At 39.4% G+C, this 12,647-nt stretch overlaps 1 protein-coding gene across 1 annotated transcript in view; it reads left to right on the plus strand.

The window, feature by feature from the left end:
• Nucleotides 1-9,735, plus strand: part of ARHGEF40 (Rho guanine nucleotide exchange factor 40) — a 28,058-nt gene extending 18,323 nt beyond the window's left edge. The window contains exons 16-22 of the mRNA XM_053468541.1: nucleotides 2,477-2,707; nucleotides 4,763-4,933; nucleotides 5,929-6,106; nucleotides 7,774-7,890; nucleotides 7,971-8,144; nucleotides 8,351-8,406; nucleotides 8,499-9,735. Of these exons, the coding sequence (XP_053324516.1) occupies nucleotides 2,477-2,707; nucleotides 4,763-4,933; nucleotides 5,929-6,106; nucleotides 7,774-7,890; nucleotides 7,971-8,144; nucleotides 8,351-8,406; nucleotides 8,499-8,540 (969 nt within the window). The 3' untranslated portion in view covers nucleotides 8,541-9,735. The remainder of the gene's footprint in view (nucleotides 1-2,476; nucleotides 2,708-4,762; nucleotides 4,934-5,928; nucleotides 6,107-7,773; nucleotides 7,891-7,970; nucleotides 8,145-8,350; nucleotides 8,407-8,498) is intronic.
• Nucleotides 9,736-12,647: the final 2,912 nt, after the last annotated feature.

Consider the following 12,647-nt stretch of genomic DNA (forward strand, 5'->3'; position numbering starts at 1 on the left):
TTTTACCTAATATTATCGGTTTGTCTTTGCCTATTCTAGTTAAATGTATGTACTGCAAGAAGCTCTGCGTAAATTGTCGGTGCTATATTATTATTATTAACATTTATTTATGTAGCGCCAATAATTCGCACAGCCCTTCTTAAAATACATTTATTCAAGAAAAATTACAAAACCGATGCATTAGGTAAAGAGGGCCTATATAAATAAAATAATTCTTCCAAAATGGAAAAAAAATATTAGTGCACTTACCTGATACAGAAGCTGCCGCTGCAGTTGCCCTCATTCTCCATGGTTTGACTATTTCTGTTACTGAGCATTGAAATCAATGGGAGCGCTTTCCATGCAAGCACACTGGGGTTGGAACAGACCCTGCCCACAGCTTTCCCTGAGCGAGTGCTGTAGTTCACTGAAGGTGAGTATATCCTATACACAGAGATGTGTTTGGTGTAACACATCTCCTGCGTGGCATTTAGCAGGGATTTTGAGAAGGGGCAAATGCATGAAGGGGGATTTTGCAGGACCCCATTTGCAATAGGGAAAAACATGAAGATTTAAATAGAGCACACAGCTATGATATACATTAAGGTGTATAGGATGGCTGGAGTGTCCCTTTAAATCCTGTTGAATTAGATGTCTGCAGTTGATCATCCTTTGTTAAGTACTTGTTTATCCTGCTGCTCCCATTATGGTTGGTTCCCAAACTACCTTTTTAGAAGGCTGCCTCCTGGTGGTCAATTGACGTTATGTCAATGTGAGTAGGGGCTTGATAACTTAAAAAAAATGTCACGAGAGAGGTTTGATTTTACCCAACTGCTGTAGCTAAATAAAATGAACAAACATCAAAATATTTATACAACAGTGCCTCTGAAAAGCAAGGCTAGAAATCAGAGATCATTTAGTAAGTGAACTGCAACTTGCGTGACGTCATCTGCTTTCGTCTGGCTGAATACTGGCTAATCTCATGGGAGAACAAAGCAGAACATGCAAGTCCCGGAAAGCAGATATAGAATGGAATATAGCTTTTTGAGTGTATAATTTTACATAAACAAATATATATCATAATATCAATGACCCTTTTAACTATTTCCCTGGTGGGTTACTTATTTCAAAGGACACTGCTACCAGGTTACTGATGGTAATATACTAGTTAGACGCTAAAAATACAAAGCCTTGTATAAATAGATTTCAAGGAAGTCTGCACCATGTATAAGCACGTACAGGTAGTCAGAGTCCCACGCTCCCATTTTTACTATTAGAAGAGAAACACCTAGGAGACAGCCATGTTGCCAACAGTAAACAAGCAACATTTTTAGCCCTCTACACTTAGATACCAGCTTGTTGAGATTAAATGTTTTGAGCATGACTTGTCCATGGAACGCCCATATAATACAAGCATTCCACTACTGTGGGGGATGTGGAGATGGCAGAGGCGTGCGGTTGGTTAGCACTTACAAGCAAAGCAGAATAATAATTTTTAATTTACGCTGGCTATAATGAAATAAAAAGTCTGATAACAAATTAAGTATATATTTTGTATGTATATATATTTATAACACTTTTAGTAACGCATGAGGTGTTCATTTCATTATTTAAAATATTTAAGGACCACTACATTTTTTGTGTTTGTGCTATGTCTCATAGGTGTCATTTAATGAACTCACACAAACTATATTTTTTTATTCTGGGCAAGTAAGGCTGTTTTTTTATTATTATAAATAATTCCTTTTAGAAATGGGATTAAAAACCAATACAGGTATATAAATTATACACAGATAGTATAAATGGGCGAAAAATAACCAAAACTATATGTGTTAACCTGCCTTGATTTGAAGCCCACCCCATATTGCTAAATCATTTTGATTAATTTTATGATTAGTTTTTAGCTAACTAATTTCCCAGTAACTAACCCCACTAAACAATGACAATGACACAATTTATTAAGGCATATACTAAAAATTAACTCCTTAGGGCCAGGTAAAAAATATTTTGGAAAACCTGGGTCTTGGGACATAGGAATCACTGTTTCTCACTGTTCTCTGTCTTGTATCCATGCATCTGATTGGCTGTAGAAGCAGTCACATATGACTGGAAGTGCACAAAGTCAGGAACAGCGGTGACCACATGATCATGACTATATGTAACCATTTCTAACCCATGACTTACCAGGTACGTCTTTGGTCCGCTAGGGATATTTTTTTATGATGTACCTGGACGTCACTGGTCATGAAGGGGTTTATCTTGATTAATCACCAGTAGTCCCCTTTAGATTTAAATCTTCATTTGACGTGTGTCAAAATCTCTGTGAAACTTAGGAACCCATTCAAGGGCCAAAGCAAGCTAGGCATACATGCAGCAGTCCACAATATTTGGAAATATTTTGTATGCGTGCAGGGAAATGGGGTCCTAAAAGGCCTGGTGCAGTTTTAATACAGTTGTAGTGCTATGTGCGTAGGCTTTCACTAACTTATTCTTACAGGGTAGAAGAAGGGATCAGAAGGAAAAAGAAGAGGAAGAATCATGGGCAATCTTGCAGAGACCACTGGAGCAACTGGACCAGTACCAACGGTTTCTGGGCGAAATGATACAAGAGTGTGATCAAGATAGCGAGCAGGAACGACAGTCTCTGCACACAGCCCGTGACCTTGTGGGATCCCTGGTGCATCATGGGAAAAATCTGCTGGCTGCTGAAGCTATCAGAGGGTTTGAGGTAGTACATTCCACATCCCAAGGTTAAGTTTAAAATGCTAATTGATTATTAATTATTAAAACAAGCCTTTGCAATTATGTAAGCACACCTAACAATTTCCTTGTTTTCCATGAAAACAGCTAAGTGACCCCAAACCTTCGAATGGTAGTGTATGTAAATATTGTAAATATACCGAATTTGCTCCATTATAAGACATGCTTTGAAAAATAACCATCATCTTATATTTGGGGTCATCTTCTAATCAGATCTCAAATAGAAGTCTGACTACAAGACTAAGATCCAGATCCCCCGCAGCGTTTCCGGACACCTGGATTCACCTCTTTGGCAGCCGGTGGATGTCTTTGCGATGCGCGCAGACAACCTCCGCTGCTGCCTGCACTTCCTCTGGGGGTTCTATGAAGGAGCGCCGGCATCACATGACCTTCCGCCGCTCATTCATAGAAGCCCTGCACAAGTGTTGGCAGCAGCAGCGGAGGTTGTCTGCGCGCATGTCGCAGACCTCCACCGGCTGCCCCACTAGACACCAAGGAATCTGAAGCATGGGGGACAAGTCTAGGGAAGCACTGGTAAGTCGGGGGAGGGTAAGAGTGGCATATGGGGGGTATAAGGGCTTTCTAGAGGCAGAGTGACATAAAGGGGGTCAAAAGGAATATCAGGGAGGCAGAGTGGCAAATAGGGGTTTAAAAGAATATCAGGGAGGCAGAGTGGCATATAGGGGATTAGAAGTAATATCAGGGAGGCAGTGGCATATTGGGGGTTAAAAGGAACATCGGGGAGGCAGAGTGGCATATAGGGGGTAAAAAGGAATATCAGGGAGGCAGAGTGGCATATAGGGGGAAATGTCGCATATAGGGAGGTTAAAATGCATATCAGGGAGGCAGAGTAGCAAATAGGGGGGTATAACGCATTTCTGGGGGCAGAGTGGCATAAAGGGGGGTATAAGGCATATCTGGGGGCAGATGTGCATAAGTGGGGGCAGGTTGGCAAATAAAAGGAAATAAAAACAAAAAATGCATTTTTATTCTTAAAAACTTTTCTTATAGGGTAGTGTTATATTCAGGTTTTTTCTTTTTTTCCTAAATTAATATTCAAATTTTGGGGGGTTGTCTTATAATCGAGCAAATATGGTATATTTATAGAAAGTTAAATAAGCACATATTTTGTTAAAATAAACCTATTGATGCAACAATACACACAACTAGTTATTGTGTGTTAAGTTAAAATATAGCCTTGCATAACATATACGTAAAGTACCTATTTGAGCAAAATAACTTTTCCCTAGAACACAGATGTGTAACTGAAATTCTAAAGATGGAAAATGAAATACAGTATGTCCCTGTATTTAAAGCAGACCTTCAATGGTGAGCCCCTCTCCATAATCATTCTGCTGACATTCTGAGAAGTATCAAACTTGGGCTCAAGCTTTAAAAAGTAAATACATCTGCACGCTCTCTTGGGTAAATGGAGATTCTCTAGAGCCTAGATAGCTTCTAGATAGACAAAGATGGAATTGGAGGAGGAATGTCCCCACTATTAGCATTAGACGGCGCATACAAGTTAAACTGCCCTTACAGTAACATAGAGAAAGTAGGCACTCCTCTCATTGGTTGCCCATCTCCATAGAGTAACATGGAGAAGGTAGGCATTTCTCTAATTGGTCACCCTCCCCTGTAGCATTACATGTAGACCCCAGGTGCCCTTCTCATTGGTAAGAAAGTCGAACATAGGCAACTTCAAAAGAAACTGAGGACACTAATGGCAATGGCCAGTGAATCTCTCCCGCAGACCCCTTAGTCTCATTTCAAAACAGCTCTGGAAATCAACATTAAAATTGTTACAAGGTACTGATAAAGTATTTAAAAACTATTATAACTGTAGATTCACAAAACGTACAAAAAATTCTACATTAATATGCTATGGTTTTATGCTGACATAGCGTACGGACAGACATATCCATTTGCCTGGTGTGCCAGATGGCCGCTCCGGGCCTGAATGTCTCGCAAACGTAATACAGATGGGTATCGCCAGTTGATCACGCTTCTTGATTTTACCTAGGTTGATGAGAAAGAGCATGGTCGCCTTCTCCTCAAAGATGTCTTTATAGTTTGCTCAGGGAGAAAGAAGTCTTTACGGCACGTATTCCTCTTCCAGAAGCTTCTGCTTTTCAGTAAACTAAAGACAGCTGAAGGAGGAATGGAAACGTACAGCTTTAAACAGGCTTACAAGGTAAGAGGGGAGACTGAAAGTGGAAAACCAGCCACAATTCTCAAATTGGATGTTGCTGTTTTTCTGCAAACCTGTAAAGGGGCTTAAGGGGATTTAAATGATAAGAGGTCTCGCTTTTGTTGGAATATAAAACATCACATATTTAAAATACAATAAAAAGGGAACAGACACATCAAAGATAAACCCATTATTAAAGTCAATAATACAAATCACTTGTGTCTGTTTAGTTTTTATATTTTTTTATATATAACACTCACCCACCAAGTCTGATTCTCCTTCATTTCCCATTATCCCTCCATGAACAATGCCCTGTAATTCCACTGTCAGCCAAACCTATATCTAACAAATGTCCTGGACTGTGCATGCTTTTTTTTCAACAGTGTGTGTGAACCTTCGGTACTAGAAAATAACAGAAATAAGTTCTAAATTCTAGTTAAAACAATAACAGCATTAACTATACAGAGATGTAAGGATCAAAACATAATCTGGAAAGTGACAGTCCACTTTTACGTGTAAAGACAATCTTGTATGAAAGGAACAGGGGTGGGCTGCTCCAAAATTCTTCAAATTTAAGTAGTAGTTCCAGTTGTGGAAGTAAGAGACTGCCAGGGTCATGAGCAGCTATAAATAAACAGTGAAAGGGAGTGAGTGAATGAAGTAGCAAGATATTGAATTGTGAGTAAGGAAGGGAAGAAGTTAGTATGTATTTATGTTTGTTGGAGTGAGTGTATTTGTAAGTGTGTTTTGGCATGTGTGCTTACTAAATATCTGTTCCAGTGCATACATTTGTTACCAGGATAGAAGATATCAGCCTTCAACTGCAAAGGATCCTTTCTGTGTACAACTTTTTCAATGGTCTATACCTAGACATAAAGTACATTATTTATATTTAAAGACCTAGCTGAAAGCCACATTACTTTTGTTGATTATATTGCTATTTTAAAAGTACGACATTTAAAATCATAAATCTGCTTTATGAATTTCTTCGCATATAGACTGCTGACATGGGTATCACGGAAAGTTCTGTAGATGGAGACACAAGGATTGAACTTTGGTTTCGTCGTCCAAAATCCAGAGAGACAGTGGTCTTACAAGCTGACAATCCTGCAGTAAAAGAGATCTGGACCAATGAAATTACCAAACTGCTATGGAACCAGGGAGACTTAAGCAAAGGTAAGCTCTGACTACTGCCAGGAGCTGTTTTGTTTTTATTTCAAAGTCTACATGTAGTCACATAGTCTGGTGAACTTGGTGCTGAAGTAGATTGGATAGCCTACATTATACATACCCATCTATACATACAATGTCCCTTCCTGCGGAGGCCTACTGTGCCACTGCCTGTCTTCTACCTCGACGGCACCTGCTTCACTGTGCCCCTGCAGCCAAGCAGGGGGCTCATATTCCTGGTAGTTAGCCAAGCAGTATCTGGCACCTGGGGTTTGTCGAGCCTGTGTGTGTATTCACCAAATGGACAGAATTATTGGCACAACTGACCATTACATCAACAGGGACTTTAATATGTAACTGGTCCCCCCCATTGCAGCTATAACAGCTTCCACTCTTCTGGAAAGGCTTTCCACAAGATTTTGGAGTGTTTCTGTGGGAATTGTTGTACATTCATCCAGTAGAGCATTAGTGAGGTCAGGCACTGATGTTAGATGAGAAGGCCTGGTTCCAAATCCCTGTTCCAGTTCATCCTAAAGGTGTTTGATGGGGTAGAGGTCAGAGCTCTGTGCGAGCCAGTCAAGTTCTTCCACACCAAACTCATCCAACCACGTCTTTATGAACCTTGCTTTGTGCGCTGGGGCACAGTCATGCTGGAATAGGAAAGGGCCTTCCCCAAACTGTTCACACAAATTGGAAGCATAACATTGTCCAAAATGTCTTGGTATGCTGGAGACCATTGTGTATGAGGTATATTGTTGGTCTTCTAAGCCCAATTTGCCAACAACATATCTTATTAAGGTCAACCAAGTTGTTTAAAAGTTGCCAGCCCTTTAGAAATAATAATATGACGACAGACATAAGGCCTTAAGCAGTTCTTGTCTTAGATTCAAGGCAGCTATATGCCTATCCCATGAATGTTTAAATTACCTCACTGTATTAGCCTCTACTATGTTTGCTAGGCGGATGTTCCATTTATCTACCACTCTATGGATAAAACTCCCTTACATTACATCTAAGCATCTGAATGCCCTTTTCACTACAATACCCTGACTAGGGGTGGGCACCAGGTGCATTTTTGCTTTAGGGTAGCATAGAATATACTGTTTGTAAAAGATATGTATCTTAAAAATTGCTCTAACAGAATTATCACAGGTGCCACCACCAATCCCTGCTGCATGAAGTATACAGGCACATTCTGGTAACCTAACTGCCAAAAAATATAAATGTTTTTCACACTACTTATAGTTTAGGCCCTAATTGGGTTATTTTGGGAGTTTCTTTTCCCTGTTAATGAATTTATTCACAGGGATAATATCCTGCGTTAGCAGATCACTGCTCCAGTTTTATCAGACACTTGGCTTGTTATGTTAGAGGACTATATTAAGCTTATGCTCCTTTTACCATTCTAGCATTAAAGATGAGCTGTCACCTATGGCAATGTCACATTAATCTGAGTAAAAAAACTGTTTATGCATTGGATCAGCATTCAACTTGTTGTTCAGGTATCATTTACCAGGAGTGTTTTGTGTTGACTGGAATGGAGACAAATGTGATGCCAGTTAGCAGACTGGCCTAGTCACATATCCTAAGTAAGAGCCTAGGATAATTCACAAGCTTAAATTTTAAAAACAGCCAGACTGTTTTGACCCATGTCATCTCAATGTTATGCACAGACAGCAGATCTCCAGATACAACCTCTCTTGGTTCCAGTCACCGTTCGTTCCTCGATATTAAAGCTGGATTCAGTGCAATAAGTGAGAGGACAGTTGGAGCCCTGCTAACTGCAAGAGGTATGTTTGATGAGCCTGCATGCTTAGAAGAGTGAGGCAAGTCATAACAAAGTAATAAACCAAGTGCCTGCTCTTTATAGGTTCTCGTGCTCGATCAACGATGGCTCTCTCTTCCTGTGAGCACAGCTCACCATCTCCACCATCTTCTCTGAGCCTTGCTCTTACATCAGGACTGAGTCCACGAAGATTGCGTTCTCCTGGAGGGAGTTCTCTGTCAGACAAAATCAGTGAAGAAGGCGGTGAAATATTTCCAGGCAAGAAAAGACATGTTTACTTTAATTGTGGGCATAGGTTCCAGTAGCCAGTCAGGTTTTAGCTAGTTTACACAAAGATCATGTTGTGAAGTAAGAAATACTGTTCAATTGTGTAATTTGTTTAAAATACAGGCATGTAATTGTTATTTATAAATTATTCACATGTTTCTGTGATTTTTATTTACAATATGTGTGTCATTCTTTAGGTGGACCTGTGTGCCTCAAGTCAATCTCGCCTATTAAAGACGGAGAAAAGCCAAGAGTGAGTTAGCCAAGTACTTTTCTGTGCACATGTATGTTGACTTCTCCTCATGCAGACTTATGATCACTCTCACTTGTAACTCTTCATTATAGGAGTTCACTATTGAAAGTGTCTTCCCATCCACCTCCGTGTGATTCACCACTCCCCTGGAAGAAAAAAAACACTTTCTGAGGTACCAGAACCACTGAATATGATGCAATGAAACAGCCAAAATGCAATAATGTAAGTGACAATTATAACAATGGTGCTAGTAATAAAGTCATGAGATTTCAACACCAGTACAGCAAGGACATAAAACCACTCAAAAAAGGTCCGGGCTTTACTGCAAGTCGAAAATGGGGAACTGAACCTGAGAATAAAAACAGTTACGTGTCGCTAAGGTTACAACGAGAGGAGCAAAGGGGAATGTACACAGGACAAGTCTCTCCCACAACTGGGACAACAGAGAAGATGGTACAAGCGACATGTGTCTATCAGAAATGGAATGTAACTGCAGATATACAGGAGACAAGTGTCTACAACTGGAACCGCAAGGCAGCCAGAATAACTACAAAGGTTAATTATCTACCAGCAAAGGCTTTGATTGTAGATTTTGTAACAGAAGTATCAAAGCTGCCAATTGCATGAACATCTCAGAACTTAGCATCTCAAAACATTTAACTATAAAGAGTTTCAAGGAAGAGGTAAAATGGCACCCAAAGGAACTTCAGCGATGCCCTTTACGGTAATGGAGGAAAGTTCATTAATATCCTGGTAACTCCCATTCAGAGGTAACAGTATACCGAATGGATACATGACGAGCCAGAACAGCAGCATCTAACAGAGTCGTGATTATCACTAAAATCAACCCAGCAATTATATAAAAGAAACAAACAAAAAAACCGGTATTAATTTAGTAGCAAACGTAAATATCAGTATTAATAACCACATGAATGTAATTGTCTATACTTTAATGCAACAAATGAATGGTGAGTGTGTGCAGCAACCCTATGTTACCGTTTCCAACCTATCTTCTAGTCGCAGGTATAATTATAGCTGCTTAATGAAAATGTAATCAACAATAAGATAAATATACCAAGGAAGGTCTGCTCTATAACCCCACTATTAACTCACGTAACTACTCCATTGCATGGAATTACATTAACAAAGGTTTATTTTGAGCAAAATAAGTCAGTAGCAATTTTACTAATAGGGCAAGTATACAATTGGTACGAATGTACATGCTGGTAAAAGCTATAGAAATCCAGCAATACAAAGCATCTAATATAGGAGTCTAGATTTTAGTGGGCACTTTACATGTGCTAATTTACTATTTGTAGTATCAGGAAATATGTAAATGGACATATTATGGCATAAAGCACTATAGGCTAAAGAAAGACTACACACGCATAACTAGATTAAAAACAGAAAATTGGCTGCAAATAATTGAGCATGCAGTGTGGAATTATGGGTAATGATTATTAGAGATAAATGGATTACCCACTATTATCAAGCAGCAGAAGTCTGTATATGATTGTGGTCCATAAGAAAAGTATATGAAGGGTTTCCTTTTAGAAACGTGATTGAAATGTGTTTGCTCCAGTATGCAGCGTTGTAGTTCAGCTTCTAAGAAGTGCATGTTAGGAAAAATGGCACTATTTTCTATGTTTATGTTTGTTTGGTACAATCCAATTGATTATGCACTTTTTACATTTTTAGGCACTTCTCAAAGTAAGGATATCACGTGTCATAAGATTATAAGACAACATACTTATTGTTTTATTAGCCTAAGCCTCTTAACATTACAGTGGCCTAGATCACTTCACCAGCGCTGGATATTACCCAAACTCCTCTTGGGTCAAAATCCGACCATGCTAGAATAATGACTTCTAGAAAAGATTGCAAAGGTCTAATAAACATATATACCTATATGTAGATCTCTATTTAGCGGCACACATGGTACAGTTCAAGCTGGTGTCCTTTAAAACAAACATTTCCTGATATTCCATTATTAATCTCCATTTAGTCTTTTTTTTATATATATATATATATATCTTTTTTACTTCAACGGTACGTTCTTAACCATACTTCTACATGAAATGGTGGTACAATACATACAGGAATTTCCATTGGAATATGCAGTCCTCTGCTGTTACACTGTTGGACAGTTTATCGCATTTATTTGCCTTGAACTTTATTGCAAAAATGTATAATCTGTAACTCATAACTTTTACTGACTGTGCTCGCTCTCACTGTGTTAAAGGAGCTGTTCCACATAAGGGGCATTCCATATTAGTACATAATAAAGACCTGGCAATATTGGAAAAATTGACTGTGTGGAACAACACAGTTAAAGGGTGGTTAAAATGCCCATGTCAATTTAATTGCTTTTGTCTGCCACTCTCCTTTAGGGAGACCACTTTTGTGGCCATGTTTTCTACTCCACATAATTTTCACATGTTGCTGGTTCACAGGTAAAGCAAGGCCCTGCCATGCATGAGATGTATAAGTAATTGGTCACGTCTATGAGTCTATACATTTAACACATACTGCGGGGCACCTTACCTGTGGCTGGTCAGCAATATGAGAAATGTGTCCTGGAGAACATGGCTGATGTGGTCATCCTGCTCTATGTATTATCCGTGGTCAGTTCTTGGCACATTTTTTTAAATATATATATAAATATATAACTTCACTTATGACTTGATCCTTATTTCACATTTATCATTTTTTCTCAGCACACTTCTCTCTCAGCAGCTATCCGCCATAAACATTGTTGGTACTTTTAAGTGCATTTACTGCACACCTCAGTACAGGGATGGATATGCTTATATTAAAGGATAGTTTGCAAATGGACCTTATTTGGTTGGAACAATCCCGACAACACTTATGTCCCGCTGACAGGTGTCACAATTTCTCAAGACTTCTGGCAAGTTTCATGGACAAGTCAATTTGAATCTGTCACAGGTGCTGCATACGTTCATGGCAGAAACAATGTGGAATTATTTTTTTAGGGTGACTACATCAGACACTTTTTGCAGTACACATATAAACTTCAAATGCTGATGACCAGAACATGTAAAGAGATTCTCCGGCAGTATATGGAATGAATAACATAGTTTATGCCAGTGTGCTTTTGCTTGCTAACATAATGGAGAACATGTTAATTGTGCTCAGTACTCAAGGCAGGTGCTGGTCAGCAACACCTGAAATGATCCTCTCCCTTTAGGAGAACCAGTTAGTAGAAGCTGCAGATCCAGAGACCCTTCCATTGTCCTGAAGTTTTGCGGTGCTGACCAGCTGCTTGAAATTAATGGGGCGCTCTCCGCACACGAGGATCTTGTTAGATCCCAATCCAGAGCATCTGCCAAGATAGCGCTGGATCTGACTGGTGGTAAGTAAACCATGTATCAGATGTGTTTTGCAGAACACATCTCCTGCACTGTACACAGCAAATGGATAGGGGAAGGGGCAAATAAACATGGGGGGGGTTTGCAGAACCACACACCACTGTGTCTGTTGCAGCTTTCATATCCCAGTGCTCCACCTCACAATGACAAATGGTGCTAGTTACAGCATACAAGGAGGTTGACCCAGGCAGAGCATTATAGTGTAAACTGACCTGTTTTGAAGATGAGATTCCCCCATGTAACAGTTCCACTGAGAATTGCTGCACTGCGGATTCTACCGCTGTAGGCCTAGTCAACTTTTGTCAGTTACTGTGTTTCCAGGAAACATTATCGTGTTTTTTAGTGTGATTGTAAGTTACAGTCAATCATATCTACAACTTGGAAACTTATTGCCTTTAACAATAGTAAAACAATCCACTATGGCAAGCAGGGTAAAGTCTACTTAATCTTGATGGAACCTCTCGGTGCACAGCAGCACTTTGCAAGTTCTCACAAGACTGTAACTACCTTTAATCTGAATTCCAAGACCATTTAGAGGATAAAGTAAGATTTAAATTCTTAACATGCATTTCCTTAACATGGAGCTTCTGGTAAACTGGTGGATAATTGAAATATTGAACTTGCACAGGCTAATGGTACACTATAGATTTGTTTAACCCTTTGAGTACCACATGAGCAAGCAATCCTGTTTAATCTCAATAATTATACTTAGGAGTCAGCATTAAGGTGGTGTCTTTTATTTTAATGATACTACTGACAGGCTGATGTTACATGAGGAAAGCAGTTAGTGTGGTGGAGGCGACGAATGTGGTAGTCCAACTGTTCTTTCTTAAGATGAGGAGCCCTTAAAGG

This window comes from Spea bombifrons, chromosome 1 (assembly GCF_027358695.1).
Source record: "Spea bombifrons isolate aSpeBom1 chromosome 1, aSpeBom1.2.pri, whole genome shotgun sequence".
In the NCBI taxonomy this organism is placed as follows: domain Eukaryota; kingdom Metazoa; phylum Chordata; class Amphibia; order Anura; family Pelobatidae; genus Spea; species Spea bombifrons.